Source organism: Cygnus olor, chromosome 6 (genome assembly GCF_009769625.2).
Source record: "Cygnus olor isolate bCygOlo1 chromosome 6, bCygOlo1.pri.v2, whole genome shotgun sequence".
NCBI lineage: Eukaryota > Metazoa > Chordata > Aves > Anseriformes > Anatidae > Cygnus > Cygnus olor.
Window position 1 is genome coordinate 22,299,728 of NC_049174.1, and position 20,853 is coordinate 22,320,580.

Genomic DNA, 20,853 nt, shown 5'->3' on the forward strand with positions numbered 1-20,853 from the left:
TTACATACCACTTAATCTAGCTGAGGTTTTGTAATTAGTATACAGCCAATTACTATGCAGCCTTCTAAATACAATTTATGTGTATATAAGTGGTATTTTCAGACATTATTTACAGTTGTGTAAATCTAGAATGATTCCTCTAAGATTAAATGAAATTAGTCAAGAAATGTACCCACATACTCAACAGACTGTGTCCCTCCCCTGATAAATATAGAGGAAGACACGCGGTAACATTGAAACACAGGCCACACCTGAGAAAAACCCACAGGAATAAGGAAACACCTGTTTGTCTTGTGGGAGAACAGGTGGGAGGCAGTGGTTTGCCGGCTCAATATCCTGCGCTTGATATTACAAAGAACAGGGAGCAGGTGCCCCTCTGTTGTTTTTTTTTAACTCCCTTTCCCTGTCAGTTTATTAAGAAGCCGCCTCTGCTCTGCGCTCCCCTGGAGATGCCTTTCCAGCACCGCATGGCTGCCCCCAGCTCCCTCCCCGTATCACCTCGCCGACCTTCCCCGTGCTGAGCACGCCCCGTTTCCACCTGCTGGGTAGAGCGGGAAGCCCTAATACAACCCCAAAACAGCACGCTCTGCCCTATGGGCTGGTCCAGGCCGAGCCGAGCCAGGCCGGGGGCGGAACCCAGGCGCTCCCTTGGCCCGGCCGCGGGCGGTGGCGGCGCCTCGGTGCGGGGCGGGTTCAGCACCGCGGCCAGCTCCGGGCCGGCCCCGGGAGGCAGCCTCCCAGCGGCCGGGCAGCGGCGCCCCCCCGCGCCGAGGGTTCCCCCTGTTTCGACAGGAGGGGAGTGTGTGTGTGTATGGGGGGGGAAGCCCCCGCCTAGGTCGCGCTGCGGAATGGGAAGGGACGCGCATTAGGGCGGGGAAGGATGCCGAGGGCGCCGGTGGTCCCTTGGTCCCTCTCCTCTCCCCCATCGCTCCAAACAGACCCCCACCAACGCCCCCCCAACACACACACACTCCCCAACCGCAGACGGGGCGTGCACCAGGCTGCTTCCCCTGGGCCCTGGCAGCGCCTGGGGCCGCTCTCGGCAGCCGTGCAGGGGCGGCGGGGCGGGGAAGCAGGGGGCGGCCGAAGGCAGCGGGCACCCCCCCCTTCGCCCCCGCCGCCAGCGCCCCGGGTATCCGCTGCACCCCTGCAGCTGCGGCGGAGGGGGGGCTGAGGCGCGCCGAGGCCGTGCCGGGGTGTAGCTCGTTCCCGATGCCGCTGTTCGTCGCCGAGTTTTGAAGAGATTTATTGGCTGGCTCTTGCCACGCTTGAGTAATCCGAGCTGCTGCGCGCCGTGGTGAAGCCCGGAGGGGGGGGAACGTCACTCCCTCTGGCAGCGGAGCAACATTAGTCTTCCAGCCCTCCAACCACCGCTACAGCGTCGGAAACTGCCGGGTCACAGCCATTTGCTTTGGAAAATTGGCGATGTTTGGTGCTAGAGATCGATTACCCTTGTAATCTTCCCCCCCCTCCTCCTGCTTACCCCACCCCTACCCGCCCAGACAATAGCGTCCGAGGTCCTCCAGGAAAAAAATAGAAAAGAAAGCGAGGAAAGAAAGAAAGAAAAAGAAAGAAACTGGGGGATGGATCTGACTCCGATAGGAAAAGCGTGTGTCTAGAAGTGGTGCTAATGGGAAGAGATTTCCGAGCTCCAGAGGACGATGATTTGTCACAAAGGGTAGCTGGCTCGGTGCTTTGGGCTGGAGCCGTGTAGGAGATCCCTGGAGAAGTCATTGTGCACAGAAAGCCGAAGATCTGTACAAACATGCCTGTTCGCAGAGGTCATGTGGCACCACAAAATACATTTTTGGGCACAATCATACGAAAATTTGAAGGGCAAAGTAAGTTCTCTCTTTCTATCTATTTTGCTACAGTAGTTTGATTCTGCTTGTGACTAAATGGACAGCAGCTCCGGACTATTTTAAGTTTGTAGCTTGGGAAGAAAACCCCAGAGGTGAGGAGGGGATCCCTCGCAGGAGTAACGTTGTTTTTGATCTAGAATGCAGATTACCGACTTGAATTATTGAGCTTTTCATTTTTCTTCCCCTATTTCAATGAACAGTTTTTATCTTTGACTGTATCCATGTTGTATAGCTACAGAAGTTATATTTCTTACCTTCTAAACCAGTGAGATGTCTCTGAAACACAGTGTAAAATTTTGTTGTCCATATGGTGGCTAAGAAAATCGGGTAGATTTATTATTGTTGTTATTGTTATTAATTATCATTGTCTTTTCAAAATAAAGTATAACAGGCAGACTTTGATTTAAAGGAACCAAATAATATGCAGAGGAGCTATTAAACAAAATATTCTTACCTTGTCATCGTGACTGCATTTTAATATATCTGTCAAATATTTCTGCTTTGTTTATGGAAGCCTAAAATATCTATCAAACCAGTGCAAATGCATCCTCAGGGAGAGTCTCTGAGGTCTTTTCCAATGCAGCAGTTTTACTACCTGTCGAGGAGGCTGAGAAGCTGAGGTGTTTTTCCTGGATGAACTCTGGTTTACTGTTAACGGTAGGAAGGAACACTTGATGCTTAAAATGAATTTCATTTAGAAACAGTAGTTTTGATATATGTACATTTATTTAAATATTTAGCATATTTTTAGTATCAGTTCAGTGCAAACTCTTAGAGCTAGCTCCAGTTTATATACTTCCTTATACCTAGCCATACGTTACCAATTTAATATTTGTTATTTGAGAATAATATAAAGACTGTAGTCCTGACTTAACCAAATGCCAAGTCAGTGTTGCTACTTGAGTAGAGTTTTTATGTCGTTTTTACGTTGAGAATATAAAACCCTACCTTTTAAATAGTCAAGTGATAGTGAACATTCAGCATGATTGAAAGATAGTAGAAAACAGCAAGAATGAAATCCGTATTTTTCTCTCCAAATATTGCACTGTGCTCAAAGACCGAACATCTTTAAAATTTTGAAGACTTGTACTGCTAACTTGGTATCACATAAAAAGTCTTTTCTAAAAGTGAGGGGCTTGCTAGTGTGATTAACATAAACAGAAATTGATGTTATTATCAGTAAATATATCAAAACTGTACATTTGTAATTAAAACTGGAATAGTGTGTTATAGTGGTAAACGGAGACAAATGAAATAACAGTTGAAAGACAACTTTTGAACTTTTCTTGCAGGTGAGGGTTTGGGAAAGCATGTTGGACTAAGGCACAGAACTTCAGTGGACTAAAAAATGTTTGAAACGCCACAATCTTTGATTTTGATGTACCTTCATATTCATGTTTTTACTAAGGAACATTTTATTTCATAAATGTAACTTTAAAACAGTCACAGAGAACAAACATTTATCGTGTTTTTTTCCAGATAGTTTTCTTAAAATACTGACTATGAACTTAATGTCATTCAACTTGGTGAAAGTCCCTACTGAGTAGCCTCAGCTGGTTGGGCTTTATCACCGTAGAACCCCCTTCCCTTCCACCTTCAACCCCCACCCAAAGAAGCGACTAACTTTCAAGGACTTTCCGTGGAGTTACGGCTGACAGCATGATACTAATCACTTATGTTTCACTGAAGCTAAAAAAGAAAAATGTCAAAAGAAGTTTTGCAAAAGACTTTCACAGTCTAGCTTTATTTCCTTAAAAGACAACTATCTTCATTTTTAATGTATTTTAATTTTATTGAATTTTCTTTAAAAGCTATGGATCAAATTAACTCCATTAAATGACTGAAAATCTCTGCATTTCAGGCATTCCAGTGAAATGAGTGGTTGTTTAGCAGCCATCCATGCAATTGACACTTTATGAAAAGTTGAAAGACTACTAAAAAATGCATCACTTTCTTTTATTGCAGATAAAAAATTCATCATTGCTAATGCTAGAGTGCAGAATTGTGCTATCATCTACTGCAATGATGGATTCTGTGAGATGACTGGGTTCTCCAGGCCAGATGTCATGCAGAAACCTTGCACCTGTGATTTTCTTCATGGACCAGAGACTAAAAGACATCATATTGCCCAAATTGCTCAAGCACTGCTGGGGTCAGAGGAGAGGAAAGTGGAAGTTACCTATTATCACAAAGATGGTAAAGTCCGTTTTTATATTCAAAACTTCTGTGTTTGGTTATCAGGTAAAAGTGTGTATGATCTGCTGGCCAGACCCTTCGCTGGAGTAGGTTGTATCTCCTTTGATGTCCAGTGAAGTACAATTACGTGTATCAGTAAGGGAATTTGCCCTGAAAGTAGTGGCTGTATAGAGTATTTCACTGTATGCTCACTGTAAGAGCTGAATGATAGAGCTGAATGTAAGAGCTTTAAATTAGATGTAAATCTCCTACAGTAAACAGTCCTACAACAATGAAAAGATAACTCAAGCACAGAGCAGGAATCTTCTGACTTAATTTGTAGGAACTGTTTCATCTCAGAGAAAGTAGGAATGATGTATCCATTTCAGAGAACTTAATTCTGCCAGCCTGAAACCATAGTTTGATTTAAATGCAGTATTTTAATGGATAAAGCACAAGGGGATTGAAAGCAGCAAAAATTGGCCCATAATGAAGACAGTATTGCCTTATAAAGAAAGAGGAAAATCCTTCTCAGAGATGAGATACTGTGGAGTATCTATATTTGAATCACAAAAGTTGTCCTAGAATTATGTTGTCACAGTAACAAATATGGGATGGTTAAACTATGAGGAGTATCCCTGTTTTACAGTGAAGATTCGGTATAATCTTTTAACACTATTGCTGATATAAGAAAGAGTGGTTAAATCTGCGCTTCTGATGCTTTTTTTCCTGTTAAGAGAGCATAAAGTAAATAAGCGACTGTTTTTGTAGATTAAAACATACATGAAATCTAATTATGATACCTAATAGTTACATTGGATTTTTTTTATTTTTTATTTTTGATTACCTAGTGTTATTTACAGAAACACCTGTCTTTCAAACAAATACAAATTGTGAATATGTGGTGTACCTTATTCCATCACTTGCTGTATATATACTCTTGGGAGAAGGAAAAGGAAATTCATATTCAAATGCTGAGCTTAAATTAGTTCTGGAGAAGTGCCAGTGTGTTGTTTGCATCAATTTTAGAATCACATGCAATGGATGCTCTGTCATTTTAAAGTCACAGAGTTAAACCCTGTTCTTAGTAATTCTGTTGTTATCTTGGAGAAACTTAATATTATATTTAGCTTAGGCTAGTATAATTCAGATAGGACTCAGGCCAACCATTCTACCCACATTACCAATATTTAATATTCTTCTTAGCACATTCTCATTACAGTCCTTTGTTCTTAGACCTGGTTTGGTGGACTGGAGTAGATTTTGTTCAAGACTGGTTGTTGTAGTTGTGCCTTAAACATAGATTTATCAGGAGACCTGACACTGTGTCTGTACACATCTAGCCTGTGTTTGCGTTAACTTGGCATGTGTTAAAAATAATATTGCAAAAGGAGAATGTCATTGCCAACTTTCACAGCCACAAGCCTGAAGCACTGTTTTGAGATCTGGTTATTTAAAAGCGCTTCAGTCTCCCACGATAATGGGAGGTAGGAAAGGCACTTTAACTATCTTAACTACTGCATAGCTATCTATCAGTTACCCTAAATAAGTATTTTTCTAAAATGCTTAATCCTGGCATCATGCAACACATCACAATCTATTTGAGGCCAAAGCAAAACTGACCACAAAAATTGCTATATCCTGTGTAAATAGTTTTGAATTTTGAAGTACATTATAAATGACAGTTACGGATTATTCAGTGTAAACACTCTCAGGCATAAAAGGTTTTCAGTAACTTCCCTGCAGTGCATAGTTTCCTTACATTGAAAGAGTACTAGACTATATGTTCAAAGGTGAAGGAATTTCAAAAGCTACGAACAATATTTCTAGACAAATGTGTGTTGAATGTCTGAAAAATATACTGGTCAAAATTACTTATCATGCACTGTATGCACTGCAAAATTTAAACAAACAACAGGTGACTTTTAAAAATTTAAATATTTAAAATTTTGAGTCACTGATTATAGGCAAATATTGACAAAATACAAGATAGGTCTGACACTCAAGTTTATAACTCCCAGACAACTCGATCAGACTTTTTTGTTTCATTCCACATAATGTTAAATTTCTTTAAAAAATGTGAGAAAAAGTTCTGAAGTTTGTGTGGTATTACAAAATTTAAGCTACTTGTATGATTGATATAATAAATTTCAGTAAACATGTTCAATAGTTATTCTAAATTGCCAAAGAGATATACTTCGCCTTTCATCTAAAATTTGGAAATGTGTTTTATATAGAACTATATACTGAGTAGTGACAGCTAATAAGGACTTTCTCTGGGTTCTGAAGCAGAATAAATTTAAAGAATTTTCTAAACATTTGAGACTTTAGTGCCTGGTTAGTTGTTTATTTTGTATTGTGTAGTGTGAGTGAATATGAGAATTCTTTAAGAGCTCAATACCAACACAATTAGAACTTTAATTTTTTCTATGTGAGTAACCCAAGTTACTTTAATGAACTGCCCTCTGCTTGAAAGTTTGATTTAACATTATATAGATATATATTCCATAGCCACCCATTGTGTGGTGTGCTTTACATAATACTTAAGCATACAGTGGAGAATGGCAGCTCATGAAGTTGTCAGTGGCTTAAGGTTCTGCAGACAGACGTTTCTGAAGACCATATTACAGAGTCCTCAATAAATGCCCAGTGAAATGCAAATAAAAGCTTATTCCCTATCACATTCTCACTTACTCTATATAAACTACTGTTTGCATTAAAATTCTTCTAGTACATCAAGTAAAGAAAATGTCAGTGGGAACATACATCCTCTCACTTGTAAAGCTAGTTTGTAATCAGAAGTCCAGCAATGCAGATAGCAGAAAGAGAATCGCTGTATAACTAATTATTCTCCTTTTAGATTATAAATGCCACCTCACATAGTTTTAAAATGAGGCAGGTTGAAACTTCAACTTAAAAGGAACTTCTTGCATTAGAAAAACAATATTGCATATACACTGGATGTTAGGATTCTACAGTTCTCTACTGGTCTATAGCCTACTTTTCTAGATTAAAAAAAAAAAAAAAAAAGGCAAGACTGAGTTTTAAACATCTTGATGATGATAGACTGAATGTTCCTGTTTGTTGCTTTAATTTTTAGGCTAAATCACACATGTTAAGAGAAGGGGGCAGAAGAATGGGAAATTTTTTGAGGCAGGCTGATCTTCAGAAAATGGCAGCTGTTTGAATCAACACTGCTTTAAATATGGAAGACAAGACAGAACGGTCAAAGGAGAATGGAAATACAATATATTACAGTTTTATAAATGTATTACCTATACTAGGCATGTTTCCCTTAGCTCTGTGCAGAATGGGGAGGGAGTAGAGGAGACAGGGAGAATAGCTGTGAGAGCTTCGTATAATTGTTTCAGTGGCATGAAGTTGGAATGGCAGCATTACTTACACAACCAGCAGGCCCTGTCCCAACCACACTGACTTCCCATACTTACGGAAGTTTTTAACATTTGCAGCTAACGGCCTTACTACGGTATTTCTATCAGAATGAGATTGATAGCCCACATTTGGTTTGAATTTCTTCTCACTCATTTTTCTTTTTAGAAGGTTATTTGCACAATCTAGACTATTCAGATTATTCTAATCCTCTGTCCTGTTAGAGTAGAGCCACAGTAAACAATTACGTAGCTATTAAAAGAATTAACAACTACTGAGAAAAACAGTTAATAGGAATAGATGGATGCCAGAACTAGCAGTCCAAATTCATAGTTTGTCATCACAAAAGAAGCTCTCACTGGAACTACTTATGGGATTAAGGACTCAAAGAATTCTTTTTCTTTTTACGTAAATAGCCCTTTAATTAAAAATAAATAAATAAAAAACATGCAATTAAATGCAGATAAATGACAAGAAATATTCCTTTCAAACATTTTTTTTTTAAATCTTACCCATAAGGCATTACATCTGCTTAATTCAAAAATTATATTCTGATATCAAAGTAACTGTATAGAATGTTCCTCACTGTCTCACAACTTAATTTCCACAAGTTATATAGCTATATGATCTGTATTACAGTTAAAGGTAAGATATTATATATACAGAATATCAATTCTTATTTTAATAAAGTTGTTTGTGGTGAAAATGTTTGACAGCTCTTCCTTTGAGGACTCCATTTTTCAGTTTAAGTCATTATTGCATAAATCATTCTTGACAGCTGTAAAATATTGCTTGAGGTGGTAAAGCTGTAAAGGTTTTGACATAAAAAGTATAATTATTTTGGGACTGAGAATGGATATATAATAAAGGATAAGAAAGGACTGTATTCCACCGAATACTTTGTTACTTCTTACTCTGTTTTAAATGTTTACGCTTATAAAGTATACCTGTTAGACAGAAGGACATCATTTATGCTTATACTATAAACAGCAGATATTCTAGATGCACTACAGAAGGATATAGGGTTGAGCAAATATAAGATTAAGCAATTATTTGCAGGGTGCTTATAAACTTCTCAAATTACTTGCCACTTACCTAGTTTGAGAAATGAAATTTGTTGCAACTAACTGCAAATTAAATATAATTGTATTCTTAAAACACATTAAGGTTCCAAGCTAACATTTTTAAGGCCTTTTAAGCTCTTTTTCGAGGATAAGAAAATAAAATTTTTAAAAACGTAAACATATTGACCAAGTGAAAATGGTAATAAGTGTTCTCAAATATAAAGATCAGGACTTAATGTAGAAGTTCACCATCTAGCCTTCAGCCAGCACAGGCCTTTTATCACCTTTTTGTGTTCCATAAATGCTGTGAACCTACCAATCAATTAAAAAATACAACCAAAATCAAAGAACCTTGCATGTATGTCAAGTCCCCTTAGATTAACTCTGACAAGAGGGTAAGACAGTGCAGTTTTGACTGTAGATTCGATGTGTTAGCCATGGCTGATGTGAAAGGTGAATGAATCAAGTCAACCTGTAATAACCTGCTGCTGCATTTTGATAAAGAACATTTTTCCCCTTCATCAAAACCCTGTCTAAAATAACCCTGTCTTAATGCAAGTTTTTTTTTTTTTTGCTAACATTCTTAAAAATAAAATTTCTTGGAACAAATCCAGAGTGTTTATGAAGGTGTTGAACTATTAGAAATAGATGCTCTTCTGTTGTGTTGGTAGAGTAATGTACGTTTTAATACTTGTCCTGAGAAGACAAAAGTTTTGCCTGTCCCATTCAGCATTGCTGGTTTTGTGGCAGGGAGCCTCATAAGCAGCAAGCTGACAATTCAGCGATCACCCATCCCGGTCTAGCTATGGCTTCTGTGCCTGCCCAGAACTGTGGGTCACTTCTTGCTCACTTTTCACATAGGATACCTAATGATTTAATCAGCTTTCAGAAATATTGAGTAGGCTTACGTATGGACCAATTTCAACCATATTTTTCAATTACTTTGTTTTCTAATAAATTATTTTTCTCTTCTCAAGTTAAGATGAATTTATTTTCAATAAGGAGGAGGACTTGAAATTTTTTTTCCCCTTTTCGTGTATTCCTACTAATGAAAGACATTACCTAACTAAAAAGGAACAAAAATTAAACTGTCTTTAAAATTATTCTCTTTATATCAGGGTTAAGGGTATGCTTAGATACAACTAATTTTAACAAATAAGAATACAATTACTATTACTACAGCAACTGCATCTTTAATAGAAAAAGAAATCTTACAGGGTTTGGAAAAATCTTCTGACAGTTTTAAGTTCTTCTATGGCACAAATAAAAAAAACCTGCAGGCTAATGAATGAGGAAGAGTATTTCATCTCAGTACAGTGTCTAGGGGGAACTCTTCTGGCACTGGACTTTCATAGCACAGGTTTATGGCCGGATTCAGAAAGTCACAGGGTGAACTTATACTAATCAAGGGACAGATTTCCCTTGCTTGAGCTACAAAGAATTAATGGTTGCTGGCTGTAGAAAATAGAGTCCCATAGTAGTAAGGAAGGTGTCACATTTTGGAGTCAAATAGCACTATAAGTTTATGATATGATACACATATTCAAAATTAATTTTTTTCTAGACTGTTTAAAATAATAATATCCTATGGAGTGGAGTTTAATCTTTTAATTAGGCATTGCCTAATGAAGTTTTTATCTGCTTTGAATATACTCTTCTCAGTTTTAGTGAAAGCTATTTTATTTTTGGTGTATGAGACAAGAAGAGCTGCTAGTCTGTGGTGTTTTTTTTTTTGGTGTGGTTTCACATAATCTTATTGCGTCCTCTTTCTATGTTCAATTTGTGTCTTTTCAAATGTCACATTCTAATAACAGAGTTTTTCCATACTCCGGATTTGTGTTATTGATTAATTCTTTTCTCAACAGAACTTGATCACATATTATAAAGAAAGAGGTGTAGGGAGCAAATCAGACCTTGCTAGAGACATGGAAATAGAGTAACTGTTTTTCTAACAGCACCCTTATGCATACTTGGTGTTATACAAACTTCAGAATGTCTCACTTTGAATAGTACCGATGTTGACATTGGTACTGATCTCTCTGGTTTTATGCAATGGAAAAAGAATAGTGGTATGGACTGGATTTTACCTTACTGGTTTTAAGTCCAGTTTTAAAGTGTTCCTTACATATTTGACTTAGTGTATGACTCAGTTTATATGCTAGACAGTCCATACTGTTCCTAGCTTTCCAACCAAGTATGAAAAAGTTTAATCGAGCAGCATGGGAAGCACATTAACCAAGACCAAGCTGACTGTGGAAATTGCTAACTTACTCTGGAAACCACGTAACTCAAAAGCAATCAGAACTGTAGCCGAGAACCAAGATCAAGGCAGAGCAGATGCATGACAGTGGCGGTGGGGCTCTAGGCTTGATAGTTACAGCTGCTTTCATAGTCTACGTAGCTGAAAGTTCACATCCGAGGTGAGAAGTACTGGTCTTATAATTTTGTATACTTTGAATTTTTCAGTATAGTATACTGTTTTTTTTGTGTTTTTTTTTTTTTTTAAGAAAATAACATACATATTTGAATAATCTTTTAGAAATTTCATTAAAATGTCATTTCAAAAGCAGAATTCCAGCCATTGCTAGTCACAAGAAGCTTTTGGACCTCCAATATTTCCATAAATGCCCCATTTAAGATCCCTCACTAACCTCCTGGTATAATACAGCTTTTTTTCATTTCTGCTTTTCTTAATTTCTCTCATTCTGTAATCCCAGTGAAATCTTATCAGTAAACATCACCACAAAGAATACCAAAATGTAGTCAAAAAAAAGTCAAAGTAAATATTATAAAGGGGAGATCTTGTTGTCTTTTTCTGTTTCATCAACCACTCTAGTTACAGATTTCATTATACCTACTCTTGACACTGCCCCCAATTATAGTACGTGTTATTATATAGTGTTATCCAGAGGAAAAAAAAAAAAAGAAAAAAAAAGAATATATTCCAGCTTCATTGTTAACAAAGAAGAGATATATCATCAAAACCTAAAAATGGTAATTAAATGTCAACATTGTTAACTATATCTTTGCTGATAATTAAGTGGAAATTACAAGACGAAAGCTTAGGCCAGAAATCAGAGCTGCCTTCAGTACTTCCCTGCTTACTGAAAGTTTTTGCTTTCCCGTTCTTGTTCTTTCTTAGTATCACATAGTCAATAAAAATAATTTCTTTTATATTCTGACATGACCTCATTTAAATTCCTGATTTGCCACATGAGACTGCAGTAGAAAACAAAGTCATGCCTAAATGTTCAGCTCAGAAAAACACAACAGTTTCCGTCAGATACTGTGAAATTATTACAATACCCAAATACACTAATCCTTAACATTATCAGATTGTGAATTGTTCGCCTCTTTAAAGCAAATACACGGGACTAGACTGTAACTGATTGTTTCTGCACCTAGAATCACTCCTAATGACCTGAGAGCTAGATAGCAATGCTTACAAATACAGGACTTGGCTTGTGTTCCTACAGCTTTCACAGAATTAAACTGCTACATTTAATTTTTGCAACACTAAAAATCCTGGTCTTTAGGTGTAAGCCCACAGCTGGTGGGGACCTATTATACCACTGACAAGTAGTATCAGCTGGATTTGAGTTTCTACATACAAAGTAAGATATAGGAAAAAAAAATATTAAAAGATAGACAAAACATGCCTACACTTTAATCCACAGGATAAGGGGCAAAGATGACTTCAGACCAAGGATAGATATTTATTACTTTTTTTCTTCTTCTTAAACCTAGGTTGTTTGAAAAACAGTTAATCATCATGTAAATATGCTTCATCACTAACACACGTTTTAAAGTACTTATTCCCAGCTGTTCTCAGACTTTGGAGACTGTGCCTTTGTAAGAATATTTATTTCTTAAGAGCATTCTCTGCTGCTTTTCATTGAAATCAATGCAAGTGTGTCTCTGAAAATAGCTTGCAAATTTCCTCCTTTCAAAACTCATTTGTGCCAATCTGCTTTACTCCTTCCTCTCTGGAAAAAAAATGCTGGATAATCTCATTAGTATTTTGCTTGTTTATGGCTATTGTACAGGAAAGCTTTTCTTTTTGTAGTTTCAGAAGACTGTAAGTCTCAGAGTCCATAAATCCTATTGTCACGGTATTTAAGGTAAAACACTGCTGCTGCTCTGTCTACTTGCTTGAAAAAATGCTTTCAGTTTACAAATGAGAATGGAAGGAAACCTTAAGTGCAGGTCATTTTTAATAATGATAATAAAAGAAAGGAAAATGTGATCCTTTTTTTCCATAGTAAATGCCTAACATCATTTTTGCTTGATAAAGCATACCAAGAATCAACACCAAAGTCCATCAAACAGAAATGACACTTCCCAAAAGGATTATTTCTGAAGCCCATTTGTATCCCTTAGACAACATACCGTGTTATGTGAGAGAATAACAGCCCTGAAGTACAAAACCAGGTATCTATAAATCAATATCTGAGCCTTGCCTGTGGATTAATGGAGCAGCTCACAAACTGATGTGAAAAGACACTCTATGTATAACGTCAATCCTGACCCAGTCGGTGTTGGTCCACACTTTAGAGGATCATTAGTGCTTCTGTAAGTTACACTGATTGCCTATGGCAACAAGAATATGAGGTGGTACAGAAGTGGCTTTACTGCTTTTAATCACAGATTCTCAAAGAAAAGTTCTGAAGAGGGATAGAGTAGAGTTTGAGCACTGTTTTTGGGTGACCATAAAGCTGTATAAAGACGGAGTTTCTCTCTGTCCCCACACCAGGAAATCCATTCTCTCATGCTATAAGCAGAAATGGGGTCTAAAGAGCTGCCCTCAAATACTAAAAAGTTAATTAAAAACTACTAACTTCTGCTCCAGCTACATACAGAATTAGTGTCTGCCATGTGTGATGTTTTTACTTCAGGTGCTAGGTGCAGGTAGCATCCTCCTTCTCTGGTTACTGTTTATTTAGAGTGGAGACGAGGTTTCTGTGTGGTCCACAGATAACTCCCTAGCAGACAGGTATGTGATTCTATTTTGTAAAAACAAGTACACAAACCAAGAATATACCAGCTGAAGAAGTGTTATTGGTGGACCATGCACATCTATTTACATTCTTTTCTGGTTGTTTTTTGACTTCATTTATAAAGAATCAGATCCCATGGCAGCTGAATTGCCAGTAGTGTTACTGTCTCTGCAGAACCCAAGATATGCAAAACAAAATTATTAGCCAGATAAATATATTCTGTGTGGATGCTTTTCTTTCAAACATGATTTCTCTCACATTGTTATGTGCAAGAGTTATTATCCCTGCTCCATGGGAACAAAGTAAATTGATTCCTTTTTAAGTAATATTTTGGTATTAATCCATTTTCCTTGAGATCATTTTCCTGTAAATAAAAACTTATGAATAAAACACTTTATTTCCACTGCTGATGAATTCAAGAAAATATATCAACTGAGATGAAATGACAGTGGAAAAAATCTATATCTTTCACCTTAATTGTTACCTGGAAAGTATATTATCCAAACTATTTTTTGCCACAGGTCCTAAAATATCAGGCATCACATATCATAGGTATGAAGGTCACACTGAGATACAACTACTGCAAGAGAAATGACTAACATAAACTTTTACATGTAAATGCAAATTTAAGATTAGATTTTAAATTATAATTATTGTGTCATATATATATATTATGTAAGGACAGGTTTCCCTCTCATGACATTTAACAGCTTTTAGGAACTGCCAAAATTACTCCCTGCCCCATCAAAAAATGATATTTTATAGTTCACAACAGTTTTAGAGATAAAGCAACATTCTTAGTAAATGCTAAATCATGGGAAGTCTTAACTGAACAGCGAATTAAAGTGACTCCTAATGAGCTGACTAATGAAGTGCCTGTTACCTTGAAAGAGGATGATTATTCTTGAAAAGCTTATAATTCCAAACTGTCATTCTTTACTGAATTTTTGCACTGTCCCCCTCTCTTTTCTAAGACAGTACACCAAGGTGGTATTGTAGTATTTCCCAGTATAAATAAGAATGTGTATATAAAAATAAATGCATCAAAACAAAGAAACAAACCACTACCAAAACAAAACAAAACAAACAAACAAAAAAAAAACAACACCCAATTGCCCGAGTCCGAGAAATGAATACGAAGAGCCAGAATGAGAAAATATATTAAGCAGGGGATAGTTATGAAAAACAATCTTTATTAGGAATTGCATTGAATAGGGATAATTCTTAAGGCAGTATTTCAGGCCACAGGCCAGGTCTGAGAAAGAGACATCCTAGGGATGATTCATTTGTTGACCTGTCTCTGTCCTGTGTGTAAAATGAGAATTTATAGATAAATGACATCTTCTCCTAGAGAGGATACATACTGTAATGATCTTCAAGTGCAGGAATGAGGTTAGAGACAGCTGGGGTTCTCAACTGAAGAAGGGGCCAAATTGTTTTCTACTCTTTCCGCAGGGAAACCAAAGGTGGAATCAAGTCCTGTTCATCTTTTCCTCATGTAAACCCTGAATCAAGCTGAGACATCAGGGTTTCCAAATTTAATACAGAAACTAGAACTGCCAAATAAATGACAAAAAAAAATGTAGGAGGCTTGCTTAAGAAAGTTCAGTGGCTGCTAAGCTCACATTTTTGTGAAAAATTTTTTTGCAACTTTCACGTTGGACTTTGTTGTGATAGTTGTAGCACTTATTCAGGGGAATCATGAATCAGTCATACAGAGCCTATGAATCATTCTTACACATCAATAAAAGAAAGCAAAACTTTATCTTATCCAAGTATTACTGTCTTTAACTGATGATTCATGTATCATATAATTAACAAGGGTTTATTTCCTCCCCAAAACAAACAACTCCCTCTCCAAACAACCCATTAAAATAACTGAAATTTCATCAGACTCCAGTTTGATTCAACTTCTATAGGTGTGTATAATGGAGTCTCTCTTACACCATCCTGTATACTTGTGAGAGTTACATAAATTTACCAATGGGACAATGGACATCTCTGCAGGATAGAGTACATTTGTTCAGATCCAGCTACCTCATCTCTAAAGTTGATATATTAACCAGGGATATTCTCATAATGTGGACTGTATTGTAACCTTTTCCTCTTTTGGATCTCACCGTTTGTTTGTAGTTCACCTTCTAGAAACTGGCTCAATCTGTATAATATGTAATGCTTTGTTTCACATGGGAGTCTTTAAATAGCAATCACTCAGCTGTTTGCTTTCAGGAAGCATTCTGTAGCACTCTTTACTAGGGGTCCAAAGCTGGACACACTGTTCTTAGTATGATCTAATGAGTCTGAGGAAAGGGGAGGAATCTCTTTCTGCTATCTACTGGCCATGTGCCTGATGGTCCAACCCTGCATGCTGTTAGCCTGGACATGACTAGACTGATTTCTCAAGAGATCCCCAAGTCAGTCCTCTTTCATCAGTAGTTCCTCCCATCTTTGAACTATGTCTCATGACACAAATGTCTCCCACACTGGTGTAGTCCCAAAGCTGGGGACAACACTGGGGCAGTGAATATATTAAGTACATCAGCCTTATCTGCAACCACTATCAATAAATCACCCTCCCTGCTCAGCAGCAGACTCACATTATACTTGTTTATTCTTTTTCTGCTAACACAGCTAGCAACAGAAGCTCTTTTTGCTGCCCCTGATATCCCTAGAGTTTCTAGCTCAGCTTTTCCTTTTCCAAGACCATCTCAGCATGCCTGAGCAATGCTTCTATATTCCTCCTTTGTAGACTGCCCTTGCTTCCTCCTCCTTTGTATGTTCTTTTTGCACTGGAGAGTAGTCATGAGTTCCCCACCGAGCCAGCTGGTATCCTGATATATTTACTCATTTTTCTGAATATTCAGATGGACTGCTGATGTTCTTGAGGGAGGGTGTTTTAGCTACATCCTCTTGAAAGTTTGGATAACTAATGAGTGAGTTGCCATATTTTTCTTTCTTTTTTCTTTTTCTTAATTCAGTGAGTGTAGGTAGTTTCCACATCTTTTATTATACTAATTGGCATACTGTATTACTTTTATAGACTCCTCTTGCTTGAATGCTCAACATTATGTTGAGTTTTATACATTAAATTTGTCATAACTTAGGTATACTTATGCATACATTAGGAAATCCTGTGTATGTTGTACATTAAAAGTAGCTGAAATTGCCACCTAGATATTATTTGCCACAAGACCTTTTACAAATGTCATTACTAATGTGTTACATGGTATAAATCCTATGCTGATACCCATTATATTGTGAGTAACTATATGTGGTATATATGTTTTCTTGTACTAGTGGCCAATCTGCCTGGCTTGTTAGGCACCTGCCTGTTTTTCATACAAATGTTTGAGTTCAGAAAACAGATCTTCTAATGCTTACTTTACCACAGATCATCGTTTGGATCATCACCAATCATTTGAACAGCTTGATGCTAAAGATAATTGCAATGGAGTTCTTGTAAGTTTTAGAAGCAGTTCATCAATTGTCTTACACTGGGAGATAAACGCAACTGCCATTGGCAAACAATTAAGGCATCCCTGACATACGTTATTCAGCACTTCGTTTCCATCATTAGAGATGTGCAGAAAATAGATCTTCCAAGAGAGAAATGTTTTTCACATCGTGTGGAATTCTTGTAATGCTTTTAGTAGTGAGGCAACACCACTGAAACACTTTCTCATTTTGGAAGAAAAAGTTCGTTGCCAACATCTCCTTACATAGGTAACACAGTAAAAGATAGCACTTACATGGCAAAAAACAGAACTTCCTTCTCCATTTCTCTTCTGCCACTTTTTATTTTGTTTCTTCAAGTAATGATGGATATATTTTCTAACTGATATTCACAGAATCACAGAATGACAGAATCGAAGGGGTTGGAAGGGACCTCAAGAGATCATCTTGTCCAACCCCCCTGACAAAGCAGGTTCCTTAGAGCAGGCTTCCTTATGCTCTTTCTTCCAGGTTAGTGAGACAGAAATCTTCTATTTCCTTTAAGGGTTAATACCAATCTTTCCTTTAGGCTGATGCAGGCAAACACCACCACAATCAATATCCCCATGTGCTGACTGCCTCCTGACAGGAGCTCAGCACATCCTGCTGCCAGCGCTGATGGCATTCAGCACCCTGCCAGAGCAGGACCCTAACAAATGGAGCACCGTGTGTCAGCAACAGAGTGTGGGGTATGCTTTAGGTTTTGTGGCACTCTGGTGTTGTCAGATACACGGCTTTAAGCAGTGCTCCCCCCAGATACTCATCATGTAGGGATGTGATTCCATCTGAGCATATTAGAAAAGATAACTGAGACATGATCTCACTGGTTAAATCACCCCAGCTTGGTGGCCTGCCAGAGTATTCAGATCTGTAACTCATTCCTTGTTTTCTTTCAGTTCTTTATATAGAGACAAGGACTGCTAAACAAACACAATGTGACAATTAAAGCGCATTTAATTAATATTATTAATGATGAATTCAACTGCTGTTTGAAGGTGTTGATAAGCTTCATTAAATATACTTCCACTGACTAAAACAGCACTGACGATATTTTTAATTTTATTAAAATATTTTTTCTCCCCCCCGCTTGCATATTTGACACTTTCAAATCTGTTTGTTTCATGATGGCTTTTATTTTTACTCATTCTAGTGTGATGTTAAAAAGTTCATCTATAAAACCTGCTTCACTGACTGTTTAAAAGAAGCTGTCTTTTACTCTCTTGCCATGTGACAGATAAAAGTATCTTAAGGGTGTACAACAGCAGTTCTGTGGTTACTTTTCCAAGGCTGGTTGCCCCTACAATCAATTATTTTGGTGACGCAAAAGAGTTTATACTTAGCACATGCATTAAGTATAGTAAGGATTTCTGATTCAGTCTTTTTACTTTTTTTTTTTCTAATTTAAGTGTGTTTTTTATTTTTAACTCAGATTCAAATACATTCCTACTTCTCCAGAGGTCAATGAGAGATTCACACACTGGCAGCATAACTGCAATCACTTCTGCATGTGACAGATACAGTGTCGTATTCAGGGTAGCTATTTTATGTGGTTCATTTCTACACAGAGTTAATCTAGTGTACTGTGCACTGTGACATATGTCATATTTTTAATTCAAAGGAATGAGAATATACAAATCATTTGTCATTCTCAGACTGGACCAAATGGTCATTGCCAGATTGCCAGTTAATAGCTGATTACAAATGTTGACTTGTTTTTATCAAGAACGGTTAAAGATGCTTGGCCCTACAAGGCTGGTGTAAAGTCAGAATGTGACCAAGAGCCAAAATGATGGCATTTCCAAGCCTTGTTTCTGATACTGTTTTGCAGAAGAATCCAGTTATCTTTAAACAGATATTACAAAACATACTTTTATGACTAACATAACTTCAGAAATTGTCTTTATCTAAATGAAAAGAAATGTAAACCGAACTCCCTGCAAACTAAAAAGTTTCATTTCTGAAAAGCTATTTGAATAACTGAAAAGATTATATGTGTTCATTTAGATTTGAAATACTTGAAAATATTTGATAGTTATATATTTGATATTTAGAAATTAGAAATTTGATAAAGGCTTTAGAAGTATGTGGGGTTTTTTTTGAGACCTCATTGAACAGATCATCAGTGAATGGTTCTTTTTTTAGATATAAAATATATTTCAGAGGGCATTTTGCAAGCAATTACAAGAGCAAAGTAACAGAACATATTTTCAAATTGAATTTCATACTGACTAGAGCCCTAATCTGTAGCGTTATGGCATTGTTGTAATTCATTGAAATTATCATTTTCTCTCTGTGACCTGAACCAATGAAAGGGAATATAATAGGAAATTTTAGGGATCAAGGCAGTGAATTCAGCCATGGAACTGCCCGGGTCTATCGGCTGGGAGAAATAAGTGTTTTATTTTCAAAGTGATAATGCTAAATTTAAGCCATTTTTGAGTTCAGGATTGAAAATTCCATTAAGCCTACCTAATCAGCCTTTCTGAAGAGCAGTAAAAAGGCTGCACTTAGCCAGACATATGTCTGGCTAAAGGCTACTGTGCATCACCCCAAATTGCTACTACCCTGGAGATGTAAGACAGAAACTTTCCTTTCAAAATTTTAGGCAGAATAGATGCCTTCATGCACATCTGTGTTCAAGGTCGAAAGTGTCTTACAGTTTGTGGAAATGACATACCAGAACTGTGATACTGAACCAAGAGCAGGGATCAAAGTCATCATGCTATCTCTTAGTCATTATAGGCAAAGGAACCTTTCCAAAGGGATTAAAGAATTATTATGAAAGTTCATTACCACCTGCCATGGGCACATGATCTATATACTGTAGAAAAAAAAAAAAAAAGTAAAAATAAAGAGAAAAAAAAAACGGGGGGGTGGGGGTTGAGTCTGTCCTCTTTGCTGGTTTACCAATACTTTGAGCAAATTGTCAATGTTCTTTTTCCTTATGTGGTAGCAGTGTGCAAAGGAGAAATTACAGGGTTGAATCAACTTAAAATCTGTTGGTTGGTTGGTTGATTGGTTGGGTGGGTGGGTTTGTGCCAAGCTTATCAGCCTTCAATCATTGGTGGTCATATCAGTTCTATTTTGAGTACTTTGAGGATCACAGGACCACAGTCTTTGAGTCATTGCGAAGCTTGTGTCTTTAAACAAGTGGAAGAAGAACATGTAAAAATCTGCTGGATAAGTTCCTAGTTAGCTCCATGCATAAAGCTCATTTCAGCCTTAATATTACTACAGCTTTGAGGGGGACAGGAAGAGCAAAAGATCTGAAGGGTAATGTGGATTCTCAAGCATACACAGAGTATTTTTTTCCCCCTGTTGAGACTCTCCTCCAACTCAACATAAATAAAGCAGCTGGTATGGTCATATGCTGAACATGAATCAGCTGAGCACACCTGGCAATAGGCTGTTTACTCATTTCAGTAGTTTGCTAGTTAGCAGGAATTATACTATCTTTATTCATAAAGAGGCACACAATTTTAACCCCGTATATGATGAAATTATGAGATATGTTCACCTTTCCTACAGGCCAGGCACTACAATGCATGGCTAGATTTTCAAGAAAAGTTACTGTGTTCGAATACTCTGCTCTTTGATTTGTGAGGATTTTGATTTTGGTTATGTATGGGTTGTATGTATGAAAATGGCCTGCATTCTGTGCCTAAATGAGGGTTGATCTTTTCTGAAAATCTGTCCCAAACTGCAAAGTTAGGTTATTTAAGATTTAAGTTATAAATCTGACTTCTTGAATAGTTCACTGTTCTTTTACTCTTTCTTATGCCATAGAGGATCTACTGTAATTTTAAAACTCAGATTTTACATTCAGTAATATCTACAAAGGATAATAGCAAAGGAAATGTCATTGCCTTTTCA

The 20,853-nt window shown here is 37.3% G+C and overlaps 1 protein-coding gene across 7 annotated transcripts in view; it reads left to right on the forward strand.

Moving 5' to 3' along the window:
* The first annotated feature begins 1,181 nt into the window (after positions 1 to 1,181).
* Positions 1,182 to 20,853, forward strand: part of KCNH7 (potassium voltage-gated channel subfamily H member 7) — a 223,069-nt gene continuing 203,397 nt past the window's right edge. For 6 of the 7 annotated variants that reach the window (XM_040561791.1, XM_040561796.1, XM_040561792.1 and 3 more), the window contains exons 1-2: positions 1,182 to 1,841; positions 3,828 to 4,058. In XM_040561791.1, coding sequence (XP_040417725.1) covers positions 1,766 to 1,841; positions 3,828 to 4,058 — 307 coding nt within the window. In that variant the 5' untranslated portion in view covers positions 1,182 to 1,765. Of the gene's footprint in view, positions 1,842 to 2,475; positions 2,520 to 3,827; positions 4,059 to 20,853 lie in introns of those variants that run through there. The other variant, XM_040561797.1, reaches the window with a different exon arrangement.